The following is a 17,358-nucleotide window of genomic DNA, read 5'->3' on the forward strand; positions in this document are numbered from 1 at the left end:
GGGAGCGCGCGGGGCCCGACGGGAGCGGGAGGGAAGGGCCGGGAAGGGAAGGGCCGCCCCGGCTGCACCGCGGGAGGGCGGGGGCTGGGCTGGCCGAGCGCTCACCCGGCCGGGCCGACCCTTCCCGGGCACGGCCCCGAGCGCGGCACCCGCCGCCCTGCCCGGGATAAAAGCCGCGGTGTCCCCGGGGCGGGGCGGATCGGCGCTCGGTTGCCTGGCGGCGCTGTCAGGCGCGGGGCATGGCGGCCGCTGCGGCCAGGGCGGGGGACGAGGCGGCCGGAGCGGGTAAGGGCAGCCCCGCTCGGGGGCCGCTGGGGCTGCGTTGTTGGGGTCTCCGCTGTGTGCTGCGGGTCCCGAAAGCCGAGGTGGCGCTCGGAGGGACGCGGGGGCCTCGGCTGGGGTGGGCAGGGGTCTCTCCCTCCTCCCGGGGCTGAGGGGCGGCTCGGCCGCTCCCCCGTTCGCCCCCGCGCTGTGCCCGCTCCCCGGCGGGCTGGAAGCCGTCGGGGCAGCGGGGCGAGGAGAGCGGCGTGGGCACGGCTGCCCGCCCGGGGGAATGGGCCTGGCTCCGGGCAGGACAGGCGGCTGTCCATCGTGCTGGAGCATCCCGCAGCCTTGTAGGAGCTTTATAGGCCAGGACTTGAACGAAATAAGGCCCGTTTTCCCTACAGTGGAGGGCTGAGAGGTCTTGGGAAGACAGCACCTCTTCTGAGGGTGCAGTTCCTTGCTTCCTGCCAAACGAGTAACAAGGATTTCTGGAACGTTTTCCTGGTTCCTGAAAGCCTATTTGGAAAATCTCGTTTCCGAAGTATTGTACCAATGAGTCTTTATAGTATGAAATCATATTGATTTCTTAAAGAAATGCTTTGGGTTGGAAGGGAACATTGAAGATCATCTCATTCCATCCCCCTCACCACGGGCAGGGACACCTTCAACTACACCAGGTTGCTCAGAGCCAAATCCAGCCTTGCCTTGAACACTGCCGGGGATGGAGGAACTATATATGTATTTCATGCTGTATACTGAATACATGTATGCTATGCAAGCAAAGTAGAGGACCCCAGCTTGTTGCAAGGAGAAGGACAGACCCTTTTGAAACAGGAACCTGTGCTTCTCTGAATCTTGGGGCTGCTCACAAACAATAAAGAGGCAGGTACCCCCTTTGACACCTCTGGGAAACCCTCCCATTGTCTGGTATCATACATAAGTGATTATAGCAAGACTGGCTGCAGGGATGTCTCGATCTATAGAGAAGCAGGTGGATGGTGACACCGTAGAAATACAGTTTCTTAGCAAATGGATGTGTGTTAAGTAGCAAGTGGTCAGATCGTGTTGTACCTGAGTGTTTTAAAGCTGTAACAACCACTTGTGAAGCCACACTGCCGGTGCCCCAGTTTGAAAGGGGCACCTCCTGTGTGAATAAAAGGATGCATGAATAAAAGGTTTACTCTTGTAATTCTATACTGTGGGTCCAAGCCTCTCTCCTAGGTCCTCAGGGGACAGTTGTGAATTTTTGTAACAAATCCTTGGATAAATGGGCAGATACAAAACTTCTGTGTTTAGCTAAAGTGACCACGGGGTTGCAGAGGTGACAACTTAAATGGGAGACACGCGCTACCTTCTCCCTGAATGTGCAAAGACAGGAGTGTGACTGTTTCTGCTGTTGCTGGCTCTGCATTACTGCTCTTCAGTTTGTCTCCGCTCATACCATAACTAAACCCTAAAAGCCTGTAAACTGTAAGAATATTAATATGTATGGCACGTTGGGGTAAGAACACTATTTGGGACATGCTGCTGAAAAAGGCAGTGTTATTAACTGAGCAGATAGGGAGAGAAGATCAAGCACTATGATGGTGTTTGTACATAAAATACACAGCAGAGGCTTAATGTGTGAAAATTATTATTATTGGGTGTCACCATGAGTATGCAGTCATTCAAGCTCCCTGTAGATGGCAAATGTTTGCCTTTTAACTTTATATAGTAACACTTTTTACATGGAGCATTTTAATTGTGTGTTCCATTATTAAGTGGTATGCTAGCCTATTTACAATTTGCTCCTGCTCAATGCCACCAGTACTGTAGTATAGTTGTAAGAATGGATTCTTAGTTTAGATAGAATGCCTACACATACATAGTTGGTAGTCAAGCTGCTCAAAACTTGCATTCTCTGAGAATTTAAAAATTTAGTCTCTTTTGAAATTTGAGGTTTTGAGGATGACACCTTTAAATTTAGCTACCAATTTTTTTTTTTTTTTTTTTTTTTGCTCTGCTTCTCACTTCAGAGGGTCTGTTACTGACTTTCCCAGAATTCTGCCAGAGTTCTTTACTGTGACAGGGTCTGGAAGGCATATCTTTGAGTAACTGGATCAGTTACTCTGAGGTGTTTCGACTGAAATAATTTGCTTCAGTTTTACATGGAAAAGAAACTTAACCTGTATTTCCAAATTATCTGCATGCATTATAAAACAAATCAGTTTATCTTGCATTGCTTTTTCAGTCCATGTTCTCATATATAAACTTTGTGGTGCCCTTTTTGTCTTTTTTCTCCTTTTTATTCTAAGGCTTAGTAGTCAACTGCTCAGGTCAAGGATTGCAAAAACTGTGTCCAACCTTACCCTGTGATGCTGATACTCAGACTCTGATTCTGGACAAAAACCAGATAATTAAATTGGAACACTTGGAAAAATGCAGGAATCTGATGCAGGTCAGTATTACTTGACTTGATATTGCTATGAAATAATGGTACTGTGATGTTAGCATCTTCTGCTTTAACGCTGTATTATGTAACTGGAGTAAACTAGCAGTTATTGTCTTCATAAAAAAAAAAAGATGGCTAAAATAGCTTTGTTTTTTTCAGTCTACAGTTCGTTATGGAGGAGGTTGTTTTGTGCATTACCTAGGCAACTAAAAATGAACTAAATAAATCCTAATGGGAGGGGGTATCATAAAAACACTTAGAAAAGTCACTGATAACCCAGATTTTGATACTACTTAGCTTTTGGATACTTGTGCTTTGTAACATTAAAAATAACTTTATTATCACTGAAAGTGCCTCCAGAGAAACTCAAAGCTGCCCAATAGTTTCTTTAGACAAGCTAAACTGAGATGGGAGAGGTGGGGTTTGTTGCTACAACAAACCTTCACCAGAGTCAGCTTGGCAGTCATGTTACTGAAGTGTATGTCTAATCAGGATCTACTCTTTAAACAGTTTGTGATCTACAGTCCTGTTAGCACAGGACTTTTTTGTTAATCATGTGAAACACATTTTGTCCTCTGCCATGTTGACAGTAAGTACAATTTTACACCAGGAATGGGGCAACAATTTGCACAGTGAATTGGCAATTCTGGATTTAAAATCTTATTTTCATATGACATGATTCCTCATTCTTTCTCCTTTATTTAGGTGTTGCTAGGAGAATTTCCTCTTAAGTTGACAGAGTGAGTTGAAAACAACGCTGTTTGATCAGTAATTTATTTCCTGGCTCTTGTGGGTTGTTAGTGTTATTTATTTATTTGGAAATTAAATACGTAGATTGAAGAAGTTCCTGTTTGGAGTAGATTTTTAACTATTAAACATAAAAGCCTATTCTGTCTGTGTAGTTAAAACTCTTCCTTTTATCTGTGTGTCCATCTGCAGCTCTCTGTAGCCAACAACCGTTTGGTGCGAATGATGGGTGTAGCAAAACTCACTAAGCTCCGGGTGCTCAACTTGCCTCATAATAGCATTGGGTACGTGGAAGGGCTGAAGGATTTGGTGCACCTGGAATGGCTAAACTTGGCAGGAAATAACCTTAAGGTAAAGTATTTATTCTTTTGCGTTTTCCAGAATCCAGTCTTGTAAAAATGAAGCAAAGAAATCTGAATACTTTTCTGGTTTTGAGTGGAACAAAAATGTTGATGTTTTGCGTCTACTGATTAATGAAATAGAAGAAGGCAGCTTTTGGACTGCAGTTGGCTAGGACAAAATAAAAAGTTTGATATCAAAATATAACGAGAATAAGGAAACTGTCACGAAAATAGGAAAAAGAAGTATCAGCTTTAAAATGAAACTATGTTAAAACGTGGTTTTTATTTTGGGTTACTTATCCAGTTGTTTTTTTAGCTTTCAAAATAATATGTAGTTATTGATACCTGGTTTTATTTAGTGACTAAAAGAGAGTTACTGTGAGTAATTGACTTCTTTATTTTTGTAGGTCATTGAACAAATCAATTCCTGTCTGTCTCTTCAGCATCTTGATCTATCAGACAATAACATAGCTCAATTAGGGGATCTCTCCAAGCTTACATCGCTGAAGGTAGATGTTATTTTATCTCTATTTTCATTATGTTCTTTACATAAGGAAATTTCTGCCTTTAAAAGCATTCATTATTCAAACTAGCTCTTAAAGCATTTTAATGAATTACTGTCATATCTGAAGGGCAGCATGTAAGAATTCTTTTCCTTGTTTCCAAGTTGCAGCAACCAAGGCAGTGGTTTTGCTATAACTTTCTATAATGATTTTGATAAAGATATGATGGTGAGATCTTGTTCATAGCTCTTTGTTCTCTTAACTTCTGTCATGAATCAAGACAAAGCATACTGTTAACTCCTTTAGCATGAACACTGTAGATAAAAAGTGTTTCCAAATACATTTTTTGGTAACTGTGACGAGAAAGCCTTAATTATAGTTCTTTTGCATGTTTTCTGTAGGTAATGCCTGAACAAGAAATATGGGGGTTTTGATCAAACACACATTTCATCACCATATTTTTATTTTATAGACTCTGTTGTTACATGGAAATATTATAACTTCACTTCGCACTGCCCCTGTCTGCCTGCCTCAGAGTTTGACTGTTTTTTCTTTGGCTGAAAATGAAATCAGAGACTTAAATGAGGTAAAATATAGAAGATACATCACCTTTCCATTAGGTAGACCAAAAGCAGGTAGTTGAACAATTTTTTTTTTAGCTTGTAGCTGAGAGTGGGCTCTCTTCTTTGAAACAACCCATGCTGATGGAAGTAACTTTTAATAGTTTATGTGCAATAACTGTACTTGCATGAGCTGCACGAGCTAGGTGATACCTTTAAAATTCAGCCTGGAAAGAAACTTTGCCTTTTTGTTTTTTTTTATATTTTTGTTATTCAAGGCTGTCAAAAGTATACTTTGGGACTAAATTCGTAGCTTGTCATGATTGAAAGTTGAAAGCTGAGCTCATTAACTGCTGCAGAGAGCTTCTACAGCTACTGTATTTAGAACAGAGATTTGAATTGCACTTGTTGCAACTGACCTATTTTTCAAACACCTTATAAGATGAACAAATAATCTGCCTGTGACTTGTCTTTATTGCTTGGTTTGTTTGTTTGTTTTAATATAAGTAACAGCCAAAACTTGGTTGGGAATTCATGTTGGAAGGAAAATCTTGTTTTGGTAGTACATTTCTCTTCAAAACAGAATAGTGTTTCTTCAGCTCTTTGGCTTGCCTTTTTTTGTTTTTTTTTTTTTTTTTTTGTGTCAAAATCCAACACCTGTTGTAGTAAACTGGAATCATAGAAATACTAAACCTTTCCATACATAAAGCTCCATTCCCAGATTTTAAGAGAAGCTAATACTTTCCAAGAGCTAATAGTACTTACATAAGAATTAACGGGAAAATGACAGTAGTTGGTAGAAGGTCCTTTGCAGGTGTTGTGTTCGAAAAGCAAATGTGCTTTTTAATGTGTTTGTAATTCTGTTGTTTTGCATGAGATGTCTGGCTGCATCTAGGAAATGTGGTACTTTCTGTAAGCATTTAGTGGGTTCAGATAACAAATGTCTTATTTTCTCAAGGTTTCTTTCCTGAGTTCTCTTCGTCAGTTGGAACAGCTGTCGATTATGAACAATCCTTGTGTGATGGCCACACCTTCTGTCCCTGGCTTTGACTACAGGCCATATATTGTCAGCTGGTGTCTGAACCTGAAAGTTCTTGATGGATATGTGATTTCTCAGAAGGAAAGGTGACATAATTGTATTAAATCTCTAAAATTAATAAATAAAATTTGGCTAAGCTGAAATTGCATTCTTAAATAATGAAAAAAAAATGAGATAGTGCTAATGATCTGAAATTACGTTTGTGTTGCTAATGGCCATATGAGATACAGGCTGGTTAATGTTGTTGCTTTTGCTAAACTTTTCATCTGTTACACTGGAATTATTATATAAGATCACAAGTTTGTTTATGTAGAAGTATAGTCAAGCTTTTGTTTTGTCGTTCAACTCATGTTAGCACTTCTACAAAACTGGTAGCAATTTATCAATGGTCTTTCCAAGCTTACAGCTTTTTTGTAGAATGTGACAATCAGCAGATATTAAAGCTATAACTTGTGGGAAACTCAAATGTCCCCTTTTATAAAGGGTCTTATTTGTGTGTGCATTTCTACATTTCACCTTTTTTTGGTATCAATTAGTTACACGTTATTTTACTCAAATCTCTTGTTAGTGTATTATTGTAGTCATTCATATCACTATGATATGACAAAGTTCTGCACATCAGAACAGTCTAAGCATAAGTATTATCCAGTATAAACACATTCTAGTCCAGTACATGAATGTAGTCCAGGACATTAATGTCCTTCTTTTCCCATTACTAAAATGAAAAGCTGCCTTTTTTGTCAAAGGTAAACTAACTTTAGCTGTGTTTCACCATAATATGGTATAACTTCCCTGAAAAGTTGTCTGTTAGAATTTAAACTTTTCTTTGTCACTAATAGGGTTTTCTATATTAACTGTGTTACTATATGTATATGTATTATATTAAATATTCTCAGACTGAAGTGCATTTAATTTAAAAACAGATTTCAGTTATTGAATGCTTCTGGCAAGATTTGCTCGCTGTGCCTCTTCTGTATGTTTGTGTGAATTCTTCTGTTTCTGTGAAAGCTTTGATGATAAATTCATTGACACAAATGTGGTTTCAGTGCTCAGAGACTACACACAGACAAAGCAGAGACTGCACAGTTTTGGACAGGGTTTTTTTTTTTTTGGATGCTTATGTGAGGGAATACTTTGTTCCTTGTTCTGGAAATGAAATTCCCAGTTCCCTGGGCACTGCACATGTTGCAGGTTTTGATTAGATTTGTAGATTAGCTCTTGGGTACCCCCTAGAGGAAGGGAGACTTAGTGGTTTTATGCCATTCATTAGTGGTGACCGTTTTCCCCCTTCCTAACAGTTTGAAAGCAGAATGGCTCTACAGTCAAGGTAAAGGAAGATCATATCGACCTGGGCAGCATGTTCAGCTCGTTCAGTACTTGGCTACTGTTTGTCCTCTCATATCTGCATACGGACTCCAGACTGAAGAGGATGCCAAACTGGAAAAAATACTGAGTAAGCAAAGGTGAGAACTTACTGTTTCTTTCCTAGAGAGTGTAATTGAGAACATAATTATAGGTCTTATTGTATGTTAGATATAGTGATTAGAAAGTTGAGCAACAATAGTCCTGTAGTAAGCAGGAGGGTGGTATCTCATCAAAGGAACAGAAACTGGGAGCATCTGGAAGGAGTAACTGTCAGTGCAGATTGGCCTCCAGGCAGAAGTTATAGAAATGTGGCCATTTTGGAGGAGAAGGTGCAAATAAAAGCATATTCACCTTGGAATCTCCAGCTAAGTGCTTTGACATACACATGATGTTTCTGGGGAAAACTCGGGAAGTTGGCTTGCTAAATATAACTCTAAAAATCTAAAAAAACCTCAACAACCAAACCGAAAAAATCTCAGCAGAAAAAGCAGTCCCCCGAAATTCCCACCTGTGTATATATGCACACACATATCTGATTTATAGGGCAGTTTGACTTTGACCTCTACCTCATGATCTTCTAATTTAGCTGGGCTGAAACAACCTGTGTTTTCTCTGGGTTTATAAAGGATGATTTTAAGTTTGTGGCAATATTTCTTCATTTGTACTAGGATTTTGTCCCTTTAGTAAAGGGGACACCTATTCCTTGATTCAGTCATTTTCAAAAATAAAAGACACTCCCTCCATTCCTCGAGCACCTATAGGCTTAATGTGTTCTACATCAGACACTTAAAATATCTGCATGCCTTCCTTGTGTGTAGAAGTACTTAATGGTTTTTAGTCTATAGTCAGAATTGAGTGTTGGGTTTTTTCTTTTCCCCCCCTTTCTTTTTTTGATACATGTAATGAAAAAAAAGGGGCAGGAGGAAGGGAAGCAGGAACAGACTGTGCAATCCCCTACTTTGTGAGTAGCCCTGTTAATGTCTTGTAGGTATAGGAATCTGCATAACTAGCCTCTTGTTTAGAATGTTTTGATCACTTGTTTCCTTTGAAGTAATTGATATTTTCTTAGATGTTTTTTGTACTGAAAAAGTTTAAATACAAAATTTGTTGGAACTTTGTGCTTAGACTCCACCAGAGGCAGTTGATGCATCAAAACCAAAATGAGGGACCACCTACCTCTACTCCCAGCAAAACAGTGCCAGTTGCTCATGAACACAGCAGTCCAGCCCAGCCACCACAGATGGTTCTTGAAAGTGGTAAGAAGCTAATCTACACCTGTGATCTAACCTGTGGAAATAGATATTTTTCTTTTCAACACAGATAACTTTGCAGAGAGGATTTCAGAACAAGACCCTGTTATTATTTTATTCTATTGATTTTTGGAGACTTTTTCAACTGAAGTTATACTTTGTTCCCTAAAAACTGTTCCGTGCTTATTCGTGTCTTGAAATCCAATGTACACAAAGTTATTACATTACAAGTTTATTACTTTGACTGTTCCATTTTATAAAAGTTGACTTCTCCAAGGGGATGCAGTTTGTGCAATTTACTGTATCCAGTATTTGCCAAGTTTGTGGGTATTACTTTGTTAAGGAGTTATTTTCCTTATATAGAAATAATGCTCACCTTTACTAGTATTTTAGATCATCTTACACACCTGGGTGCTAACTATCAAAACCAGATTGTGAATTCCTATGAATTGAATGAAGATGTTATTGAAATGCTGTAACACTTGAATATGGCTTTCTGCCTGTCTAGAACCTGTCATCCAGAAGAATTCTTGGGTTGGACCAAGTGCAAACAATGATCATTCCTATGCAGCAAAGAACACTTGTCCTCTTGAAAGAAGCTTTCACAAGGATCTATACCTTGAAGATGTACAGACAGATGAAGACAAACTAAACAGCAGCCTTTTATCCTCAGAGTCTACTTTCATGCCAGTTACTTCAGGATTGTCTCCAGTGTCTCCTGCTTTGGACCTGAAGCTACATGGAATCAGTTTGGGCCTAGAAGATGATGATGATACAGTGATTGAATGTGTGAGAGATGTTAATAGTAGAGAAACAACTAACAAGCAAGAAGCTTCGTGTGTTACAAGAGAGCACACAAACAGAGCCGTAGGAGGTGTGGAAATGCAAGAGAATGTCAAAGAGATTGTGGTGTTGCCTTCTCCTGACCCAGGAGCAGCTGGACTGGCTGCTAACACCAGCAGCTGCTCAGTGTCCTCTGAAGATCATGTTCTTCATAGTCACCCCAGCACCTCGTTAGGTGCTAAATCAGAAGTAAAAACTCTCTGTCCTGACCAGATGACAGGAGAAACTTCTGATTCATTAGCTGTTGTTGACCAAGGTGCAGCTGAACTGCAAAGGATGACCAAAGCAGCTACCAAGCTTCAAGCTTGCTGGAGAGGATTTTACACGAGGAACTACCATCCTCGAGCCAAGGAAGTGCGAAATGAAATTCGACTACACAGAATGCAGGAGCACATCATTTGCTTAACTCATGAAATAGAAAAGTAAGTTGAGGTCATGCTATATATTTTCAAATCTATATGAATATAAGCATCACTCCAGGGTATTTCATAAGAGGTGTAAATGGATCTTGATATAACTACTCACAGTAGAACCTCTCATCAGAAACATAAAATGGTGATTACATTTGCAGGGTCACTTCCTGTAAGGTAAGCACAGTTATGCACATACTCTCAAAGTGCCTTCTATGAGTGAGTTGGGTTAGAACACATTTTTCTATTCCTCTATTAGCAGGACTTGCATATTTCTGTGGATAACCCAAAATAGAAATTGTTGAGTTGGACTTTTTTTTTTTACTTGTCTTCTGGCAATTTCAGAGTCTATAAATGAAGTGTCCATATTGAGTTGTTCCTCTGTTGCTGGTGAAAAGAAGAATTCCCTCTGCCTTGTATGATACTATTTTAAAATGTGACTCTGTTTTGTTCTGTCTTTATTTTTTGATCCTGTGAGTCCATGTTTGGATAAGATCATTATCAAAGTTCCTCAATTTGTAAGATAGAAATTCTGGATTTACTTATCAGCCTGAGACTGTCAGTCTGACAGGCACTTTTTCTTCACTGTCACAAGTGATGTAAGTTCTGTGAATCAAGTTGAGTGCTCGGTGAGCCTCTAGAAACTCCCAATGCTTACGCATCGTACTGCGTCCAGGTACCAGCTGGGGAGAGCATAATTTGAAATGAAGTGTTATTGTAGAGGGGGATGATGATAGTTGTGCAGGAAAAAATAAGAGCTCAGGTTCAGTTTCCAAAAAGACACTTAAATTATTGGCAAGCCAACAAATGTGCTGCAGTAAAAGGAAGCAGAATCTAAATGTAACTGAAAAAGAAACTTGAAGTCAGCAGCTGGGTATTGATGGCAAGCCAGACTGCAGTAATTTCTTAATGTTAGGCTCTGTTGTATCTTTCAAGAGTGCTGTTATATAAGTAGACATTTTTATGTATTCTTGTTGCTCTGTTACCCAAATGTTGCTTATTTAAGATGCATAAATTTTGACTGTGTGTTCTTGCAGACTAAGAAAAGAAAGAGAGGAAGACAAGATGCAAAGGCTTGTACAGGAGGAAGCTGTCAGATTTCTTTGGAACCAGGTAAATGGTTTTAGTCCTGTTGTTTTCCTGCTTATATATGAATTTGAAAGGCATTATTTCATACTGTAGCTCCTGAAGAGATAGTCAATATGGTTTACTTTTTCCACTGATGACTTGAGTGGCTTCATAGAATTGAATTGCCATGTTGTTTGCTATATTCTTATTCTGGGGGAAAATAACTTTCAGAAGGATTAGTGCAAGAACATTGGTTTTGTTACTAAAGGCTAAATTGTGGCCTGGTGTGGGAAGGAAGACAAAATGCAAGGGAAGCTAAATAAATGTAGCAGAACTGTGAAGAATGATGTGACTACTAAATACCCAGGGCAAATGAAATGCCAAGCTGTGTTGCTTGTGAGCAACTCATTTCTGAAGTAGGAAAGTTATTAATACATCTTTTAATAAGCTATTCATCCAAAAATAAGACTCTTTTCTTAAGCATCGATTGTTGCATAATGGTTCTCCGTCCTTTCTGTTTTTAAGAACAGATTCCTTTTTCTTCAGGTACTTGGACTGAGAGCTTGTGTACTCTGTCAGGGCTTCTAGGTTTAAAAGCCATGATTTATCAGTGGGAAGAACAAAATTTCCCTGAAGGTATATCAAGCCTTTTGTATGTCTCTTATCTTAGGTTTTATACTATTGCTTGGTTGCTGAATGCAAGAAATACTCTAGAAGTCAAAGTACTTTTAGTTGCATTTCATAATGAATTTATCTCTATGTTTTACAGGTTAAATCCCTTCAACAATGGCAGCTTTCAGTGATGCAAAATTTAGGTGCTACTGGGACTCCTTCAGCCAGTATTTTATGCTCATCCAAACCACCTATTCAGTCATCCACACTTGAGCAAGAAGCCCCACCAAATGTTAATTCTGCTTTGTTAGTTTCAGCTAGTGATGATCTTCAGGAAAAGTCTTTGTTGCAATTCCCAGATTCTGGTTTTCATTCTTCTGCAGCTGATCAGACTCACGCCAGTGATCTGTGTAGCTCTGAAAAGAGCTTAGCTGAAGGAACAGAGAGCTCTCTTTCAATGGAAACTGTCAAACAGTGTGGCGCTTCTGTTTCAGCATATTCCTCAGATGTAGAGGATGGCCAGGGGGAAGGTGGGCAAAGTAAAGAGAGCTCTAGTAATGAGCAGGACAACGGGCTAATACAACAGTATTTGAAATCTGTTCAGCAGCTGGAAGAGGCTGATGAAGTGACAGATTGCAATGAGGAAATGGAGGGCAGCTGTCCACAAATCGCTGTTTCAGCAGAAAGCCAAGATTCTTCATCGGACACTGTCTCTCTAGATCTCCCTCAAGATACATCTTCCCCTATCCAAGGTGAAATCAGTCAGACACCAGAAAGCTACAAACTGGATTCAGAAATGGTAGAAGGGAAGCAAACAGACTGTGATTCTTCATTTCAGATGCTGCATGTTGGAATAGCTGTATAATAGGTTCAGTTCCACAAAGGATGAGGGATTCCATTTCACTTTCCTTTCTTTTTCTCTTTTATACAAAACTTATTTTTCATGTGTGCTGTTTTAGATTTTGACACGTTACCAATTTATGTTGTACTTAGTATTTTATTTATGTTGCTGAGGACTGACACTAACTTATACTACCCTGAAATCAGCAAAGTTCTCAGTGACAATCATTATGCACTTTATTTTCCAACATAAAACTGCTATCCTGATAACTGGCTTCCATTAAATTAATCTGAAGATTAAGGTTGTGAGTGGCAGTGGTAGTGTTTGCTGTAAATTCACCTGAGTGAATGTGTCAGTAAGTATTGGATTTTTTTTTTTTCTACAAAGAAGGATTAAGTTCTTCTTTTGCAAAGAGAAGGAAACAATATGGGAAGAAATGGAATCAATACAGGCAGTGCATCCTGTCATAGGCAGGATACAGTCTGATGAGAAAGGTGAAAGAAGTTGCTTTTCAGACCTTTTGACTTCAACAAAAGTAGTTTGGTCAGTGTACAAAAGATGCATTCCAGAAAACCAGTGTCCAAGTCAGTGACCCTTTTGGGAATAATTTGAAGCTGCTGGCTAGGAATTAGGTCATTTACATATGCACTGAAGCAGGGACTTACAGGAGAGACCTTAGGGAGCTTCAAACAAGCTTTGGCCTTTGTTTGCCCTGGGGTTGAATTTCCCTGCTTTCTCAGGTAAGACTCAAAGTGGAAACAGCAGCAGCCAGGACTAAATAAGAATTTCAAAAGGGCATATGATTTGGGAACATCATTTCCAAGGCTGCACTGCTGGGTTACAGCAGCAGACTTGATGGCATGTTTTGCTCCACAAAGATGCTGATGTCACTGTGGGATTTGGATCTGCATGCCTTTCAAGACAGTGCATTTGATGGATCACAGCTACTCCTACCTACAGGTATAAATATTAAAAGCAAATGCCATGACTTAAAATTATTTTTTCATATTTCTGTTGGGTTTTTGCTTGTTTCTTTCCCCCTGTATGTCCAGTATTTGACACTTTAACTAGGTGTGGATAAAAAGTTGTATTTATTCTCTGTTAGCAAATATGCTGAGATACCTAGGCTATGCTTTCCACTTAAACACTGGGCAAACAACAGGGCTTGTATCTTGCCTAGCCATTGCTGTGTTGGGCTTTTTAATGGAAAAGGATCAGGTATCTTGGTATACAGCAAAAGTGGCAAGGGGAAATCTGGTTTTGCCATGTTGTTTGTGATGGACACTAGTGAAATAAAAATTGATATTGTGAGTTACAGGGGTCAGTTCAGTTTGCTAATGCTGCGGTTCTCAGTGTTTACTGGAAGGCCAGTGTTTCAGTAGTTTGCTAATGTTTACTTCTCAGCTGTAAAGACACACGCTTATTGTAATTCTCTGAATCCACAGGTTAACTTCTGGTGCTATGGTGTCATTAAAATCAACTAGTGCTGTTTTAAAGTGACTCTTATGGCCACACTACCAGGTAAAATAATTTAGTTTTTGTAAAGCTTTGGTTGCTTGTCTACTTCAGGTTCTGAGCTGAAATTTACCACTACTCAGGAGTTTGGTATGAGGCCAGTATCTGCTTGAGACCTTAAAATAGCCTTTATGTAGAACATACGTGGTGTATTGGACTTTTACCAGCCATCTGCCCTGTGGTGAAGTTCACCTTGGAAGAATAAAGCTTGCCTCTGTGTACAGAGTAGCCATCATCTCTTTTTCCCTATCCCAGAAAAAGTTCTAGGACACTAACTTCTCAAAAGAGCTATCACTGCAGTCAGGCTGACATTTGACTGTGCCTTCCATACATGGTAACATTTAGGAAAAAACCCCAAACAACTGAGGTGGTAGGTTCTTAATGGGCTGTCTCTCTCGCTGAATCCAGTTACAGCTCATTGTAGCATAACCATATTCATAATTAGAGCACAATTGCGCTTGGGTATTGAAAGTGGTACAGGTGCATTAATTATCACAACATCTAATAATTGTGCAAAGAACTGTGTAGTCCACATGATCATACCCTTGCCATCTGCAAGTTCTGAACTTGGCTTTAAATCTATCATGCTTGGGGATCTGCAGTTCATAGGAATTGGCTCTTTGACTGTCAACATGTTACATAAAAAGAAATTTCATGTAAACCTTTAAAGGGATTTTCTTTGGGTTTTGAGAGATAAGTTATTTCAGTCTGTGAAACAGTTGTTAGACCTTACACTCAAGAGGCAGTGGTTAGGTGTAATCTCTTCCATGACGGAATGCTTTATTTGCATTCGCAAGACCTGGGAGAAACTAGACCACTCACTGGATAAAAATGTTTCACTTACTGAAGGCACAGAGGGAGCACAGATATTTTGCTATTTTGTATTGTCACTTTTGCTGCAGAGTCAGAAAGAGGAGAGACAACTTGAATTTTGGAGATGTCAAAGGGGGAAAATTTGGTGAAAGTTAATTTTTCGTGGAAGCCCTGGATGTTTATTGACATTTCCTTTGTTACTAGGACTTGAGAATGCAAACACAAACACAAAGGTAGCATTTCAACTAATGCCTAGGTCAGCTGTTGTCCTTATTAACTTGTAACCTGTATATCCAAAGGTGGTTTTATGCAGGTACAGGGAAGCATGTACCGACATATGATCAGCTTTATATTTTTTGGGGAAACTGAAATACAAAAACATTTTTTTTTCCGATGTTTTGAAAAGTATCTTGCATGTGTAGAAGATGAGCTGCCTAAATATAGAGAAATCAAAGAATGGTGAAGTTTTGGATTAGTTTTTATAGGGTAAAATGTTATTAGTTTGTATATACAGAAAATATTTTCATCCTGACCATTCAAATGCATACAGGAAAAGATGTAATGAGGGAGGGATACAGTGGAAAAATGAGGAATAAAGCTGGATGTATACTTAAAAATGGCATCTTTCAGTCCTGTTTTGAGCTCTCAAAGAATCATGATTTGGAAATATCGTAGTTAAAATGGTTTAACATTTACTCACCTTTGTCTAGATACGTTTTCTTAATCTAGCTATGTAATATTCTTTTATCTGGATAGGGATGCACAGCTCCCTTTGGAGATGATGGAAATTTCATAAAGGAATTGGAAGGCCTAAAATATGAAAACCTATGTCTGAAAATTTCCTGTGTTAATATTGTATTCTTTCAACATTTTCCTTTTGCAAGGCTTCATATTCAGCAGAAGAATGTACTTTGTACAATAAAAGTTTGTCCCTTGTGTTTTGTGCTGGGCTGATACTCCAGTTGTAATGGGAGAGGTAACTAATGGTTATTTGCCAGGCAATGTTGTCAGCTCTGCCATGAGTACAGTTTAAATGCTTCTTTTATTTGCTTCAGAAAAATCAGCGAAATATAGCTCAGACTATTTAAACTGTGCCACACAGGTAGTTTTGCCCCAAATGAGATAGCTGGCCCATGCAAGCCTATTTTCAGCTAGTCCATGGCAGAAATTAGTCTTTTGTCTGTTTTTCTGAAAGTAGGGACAAGTGGTTTTATACCATAAAGCAAGAAGGCATTAAGACTGCAAATTTTATTTTCCTGCTTCTAAACCACAAATATCCTTCAGCAAATACTTGAGAAAGTCCTTGTTAAACTAAACTGCAGAAGCCTAACAATTGTTGATAGTTAAGTTTCTTAAACAACCATAGATTCTACTATTTGCATGCAGCAGTTTAAATAATGCACTTAGCAGCCAGTCTGTATATAAAAAAAAAGTTGGGTTTTTTTCTGAATAATGTTTGTATTTGAGCTTGCAAATTGTTCTTGTTTTTTATGAATTTGTATATATTGTCTGAAAAATTCCAATCTTAATTTCTACTTGTAGCAGGTCATTTGATGAACAAAAATGGAATATGCATTCCTTTGAGACTACCTGGGTAATTTTTACTGGACTTGATGTTCTATTGTGTCTCACACAGATTCGCTTTTTCCTGTGAGGATAGAATTGTAGCATCGAGTGGAGACTGACTGAATGACAATAAAATGTAAAAACTGGTCAGTTCCCCTGATAGTGGAAAAGACACTTTTTTCCCCCCTGTTGTATTAACTTTTCCCCCCCTTGAGGACTGTGCCACCTGAATAAGTATGCATCAAGTATTCATGAAGTCTTTCAAAGTATCTTTTTTTCATAGTTACACTTTTTTCCCCCAGATTGATTTTTCTGGGACTAAGTTACTGAGAAACACTTGCTTTCTATATGCCTACTGAAAAGCTGGGACTTTCTGTCTGGTTTTAATTGTTTTCTTTATGTCAGTAATGGGAAAAGCACATGATCCTTTTCTTCCAAAAACATAGAACAGTATTTATCAGGAAAGGTGCTTTATCTCCTGGAAAGTGCCACACCAAATTTTACTGTATAAGAGCTCTCAGTAAGAATCTTCTTTTTTGGCTTCATTACATTTATAAGTATATGGGCTAAATTCACTTGTAGCATAATTCTACTGAACTAAATTTTGTTGAGTCTTTCACAGTAGTATTCTACCTCTAAACTAAAATTTGAGAAAAAAGAAACAATTGGGCATTGATTTGTCTTTCTACTTCTTGCTGTTTTCTGTGAAGAATGGCGGGTGGTTAAATTGGTACCGTTCATATATTTTCTATAAGTGTTTACATTTCTGGATTTATTGTTTCTTAAGTATTTTGTTTGTATCTCTGAGTTTTGAATTTTAAATAAATGATTTGTACATTTATTGAAAACGTTAAGGTGTACGTGTACTTGATCTTGACTCTTATGGCTAGTAGTCATCTCTTCAGGATTGGAGGGCTCTTTTAGAGATGAGATGGGAAGTTTGGTAACAGAAAGCATTTGATAACAAGGTAAGCATTAGCATTCTTTACTTGGTACAGCCGAGGCATTCCACAGCCACTGTTTCATTCCATGGTCGCTTTGACTGCTGAGGACAGTAAGAGCGTAGTAGGGTACTTGAAATGTGTTCACCAACCTCACTGAAATTGTTCTTCATGATTTGCAGTCCTTTGTTTCTACTGCCGGCCCTCTCTTTTGTGTTTTTAATTCCCTGCTGTGTTTAAATGAAAAGA

The 17,358-nt window shown here is 39.0% G+C and overlaps 1 protein-coding gene across 10 annotated transcripts; it reads left to right on the top strand.

Annotated features, from left to right (window-relative positions):
* The first annotated feature begins 88 nt into the window (after positions 1-88).
* CEP97 (centrosomal protein 97) lies at positions 89-17,016 on the top strand. Of its 10 annotated transcripts, none has more exons than XR_004355684.1 (13): positions 435-614; positions 2,559-2,701; positions 3,635-3,793; positions 4,191-4,292; positions 4,759-4,872; positions 5,805-5,971; positions 7,184-7,348; positions 8,376-8,506; positions 9,009-9,765; positions 10,791-10,866; positions 11,591-13,234; positions 13,720-13,795; positions 16,239-17,016. XR_004355684.1 is itself a non-coding variant. In XM_032681003.1 (12 exons), exons 1-12 carry the CDS (start codon positions 554-556, stop codon positions 13,722-13,724), a joined length of 2,475 nt encoding a protein of 824 aa, XP_032536894.1. In that variant the 5' UTR covers positions 435-553; the 3' UTR covers positions 13,725-17,016. The 10 variants fall into 10 exon arrangements, 4 of the variants coding, with proteins under 4 accessions (XP_032536893.1, XP_032536894.1, XP_032536892.1 ...); XR_004355685.1 differs by having other exon boundaries at positions 11,591-12,185; positions 15,359-17,016; XR_004355680.1 differs by having other exon boundaries at positions 11,591-13,795; positions 15,359-17,016.
* The last annotated feature ends 342 nt before the right edge of the window (positions 17,017-17,358 follow it).

The sequence above is a fragment of the Chiroxiphia lanceolata genome, chromosome 2, assembly GCF_009829145.1.
Source record: "Chiroxiphia lanceolata isolate bChiLan1 chromosome 2, bChiLan1.pri, whole genome shotgun sequence".
Classification (NCBI taxonomy): domain Eukaryota; kingdom Metazoa; phylum Chordata; class Aves; order Passeriformes; family Pipridae; genus Chiroxiphia; species Chiroxiphia lanceolata.

Bases quoted from the DNA above. Each gene is read 5' to 3' on its own strand.
- CEP97 (XM_032681001.1), top strand. From the start codon at position 554: ATGGGCCTGGCTCCGGGCAGGACAGGCGGCTGTCCATCGTGCTGGAGC. The intron at 3,794-4,190 runs GTAAAGTATTTA...TTATTTTTGTAG, and splicing joins TGGCAGGAAATAACCTTAAG to GTCATTGAACAAATCAATTC. The intron at 10,867-11,590 runs GTAAATGGTTTT...TATGTTTTACAG, and splicing joins TCAGATTTCTTTGGAACCAG to GTTAAATCCCTTCAACAATG.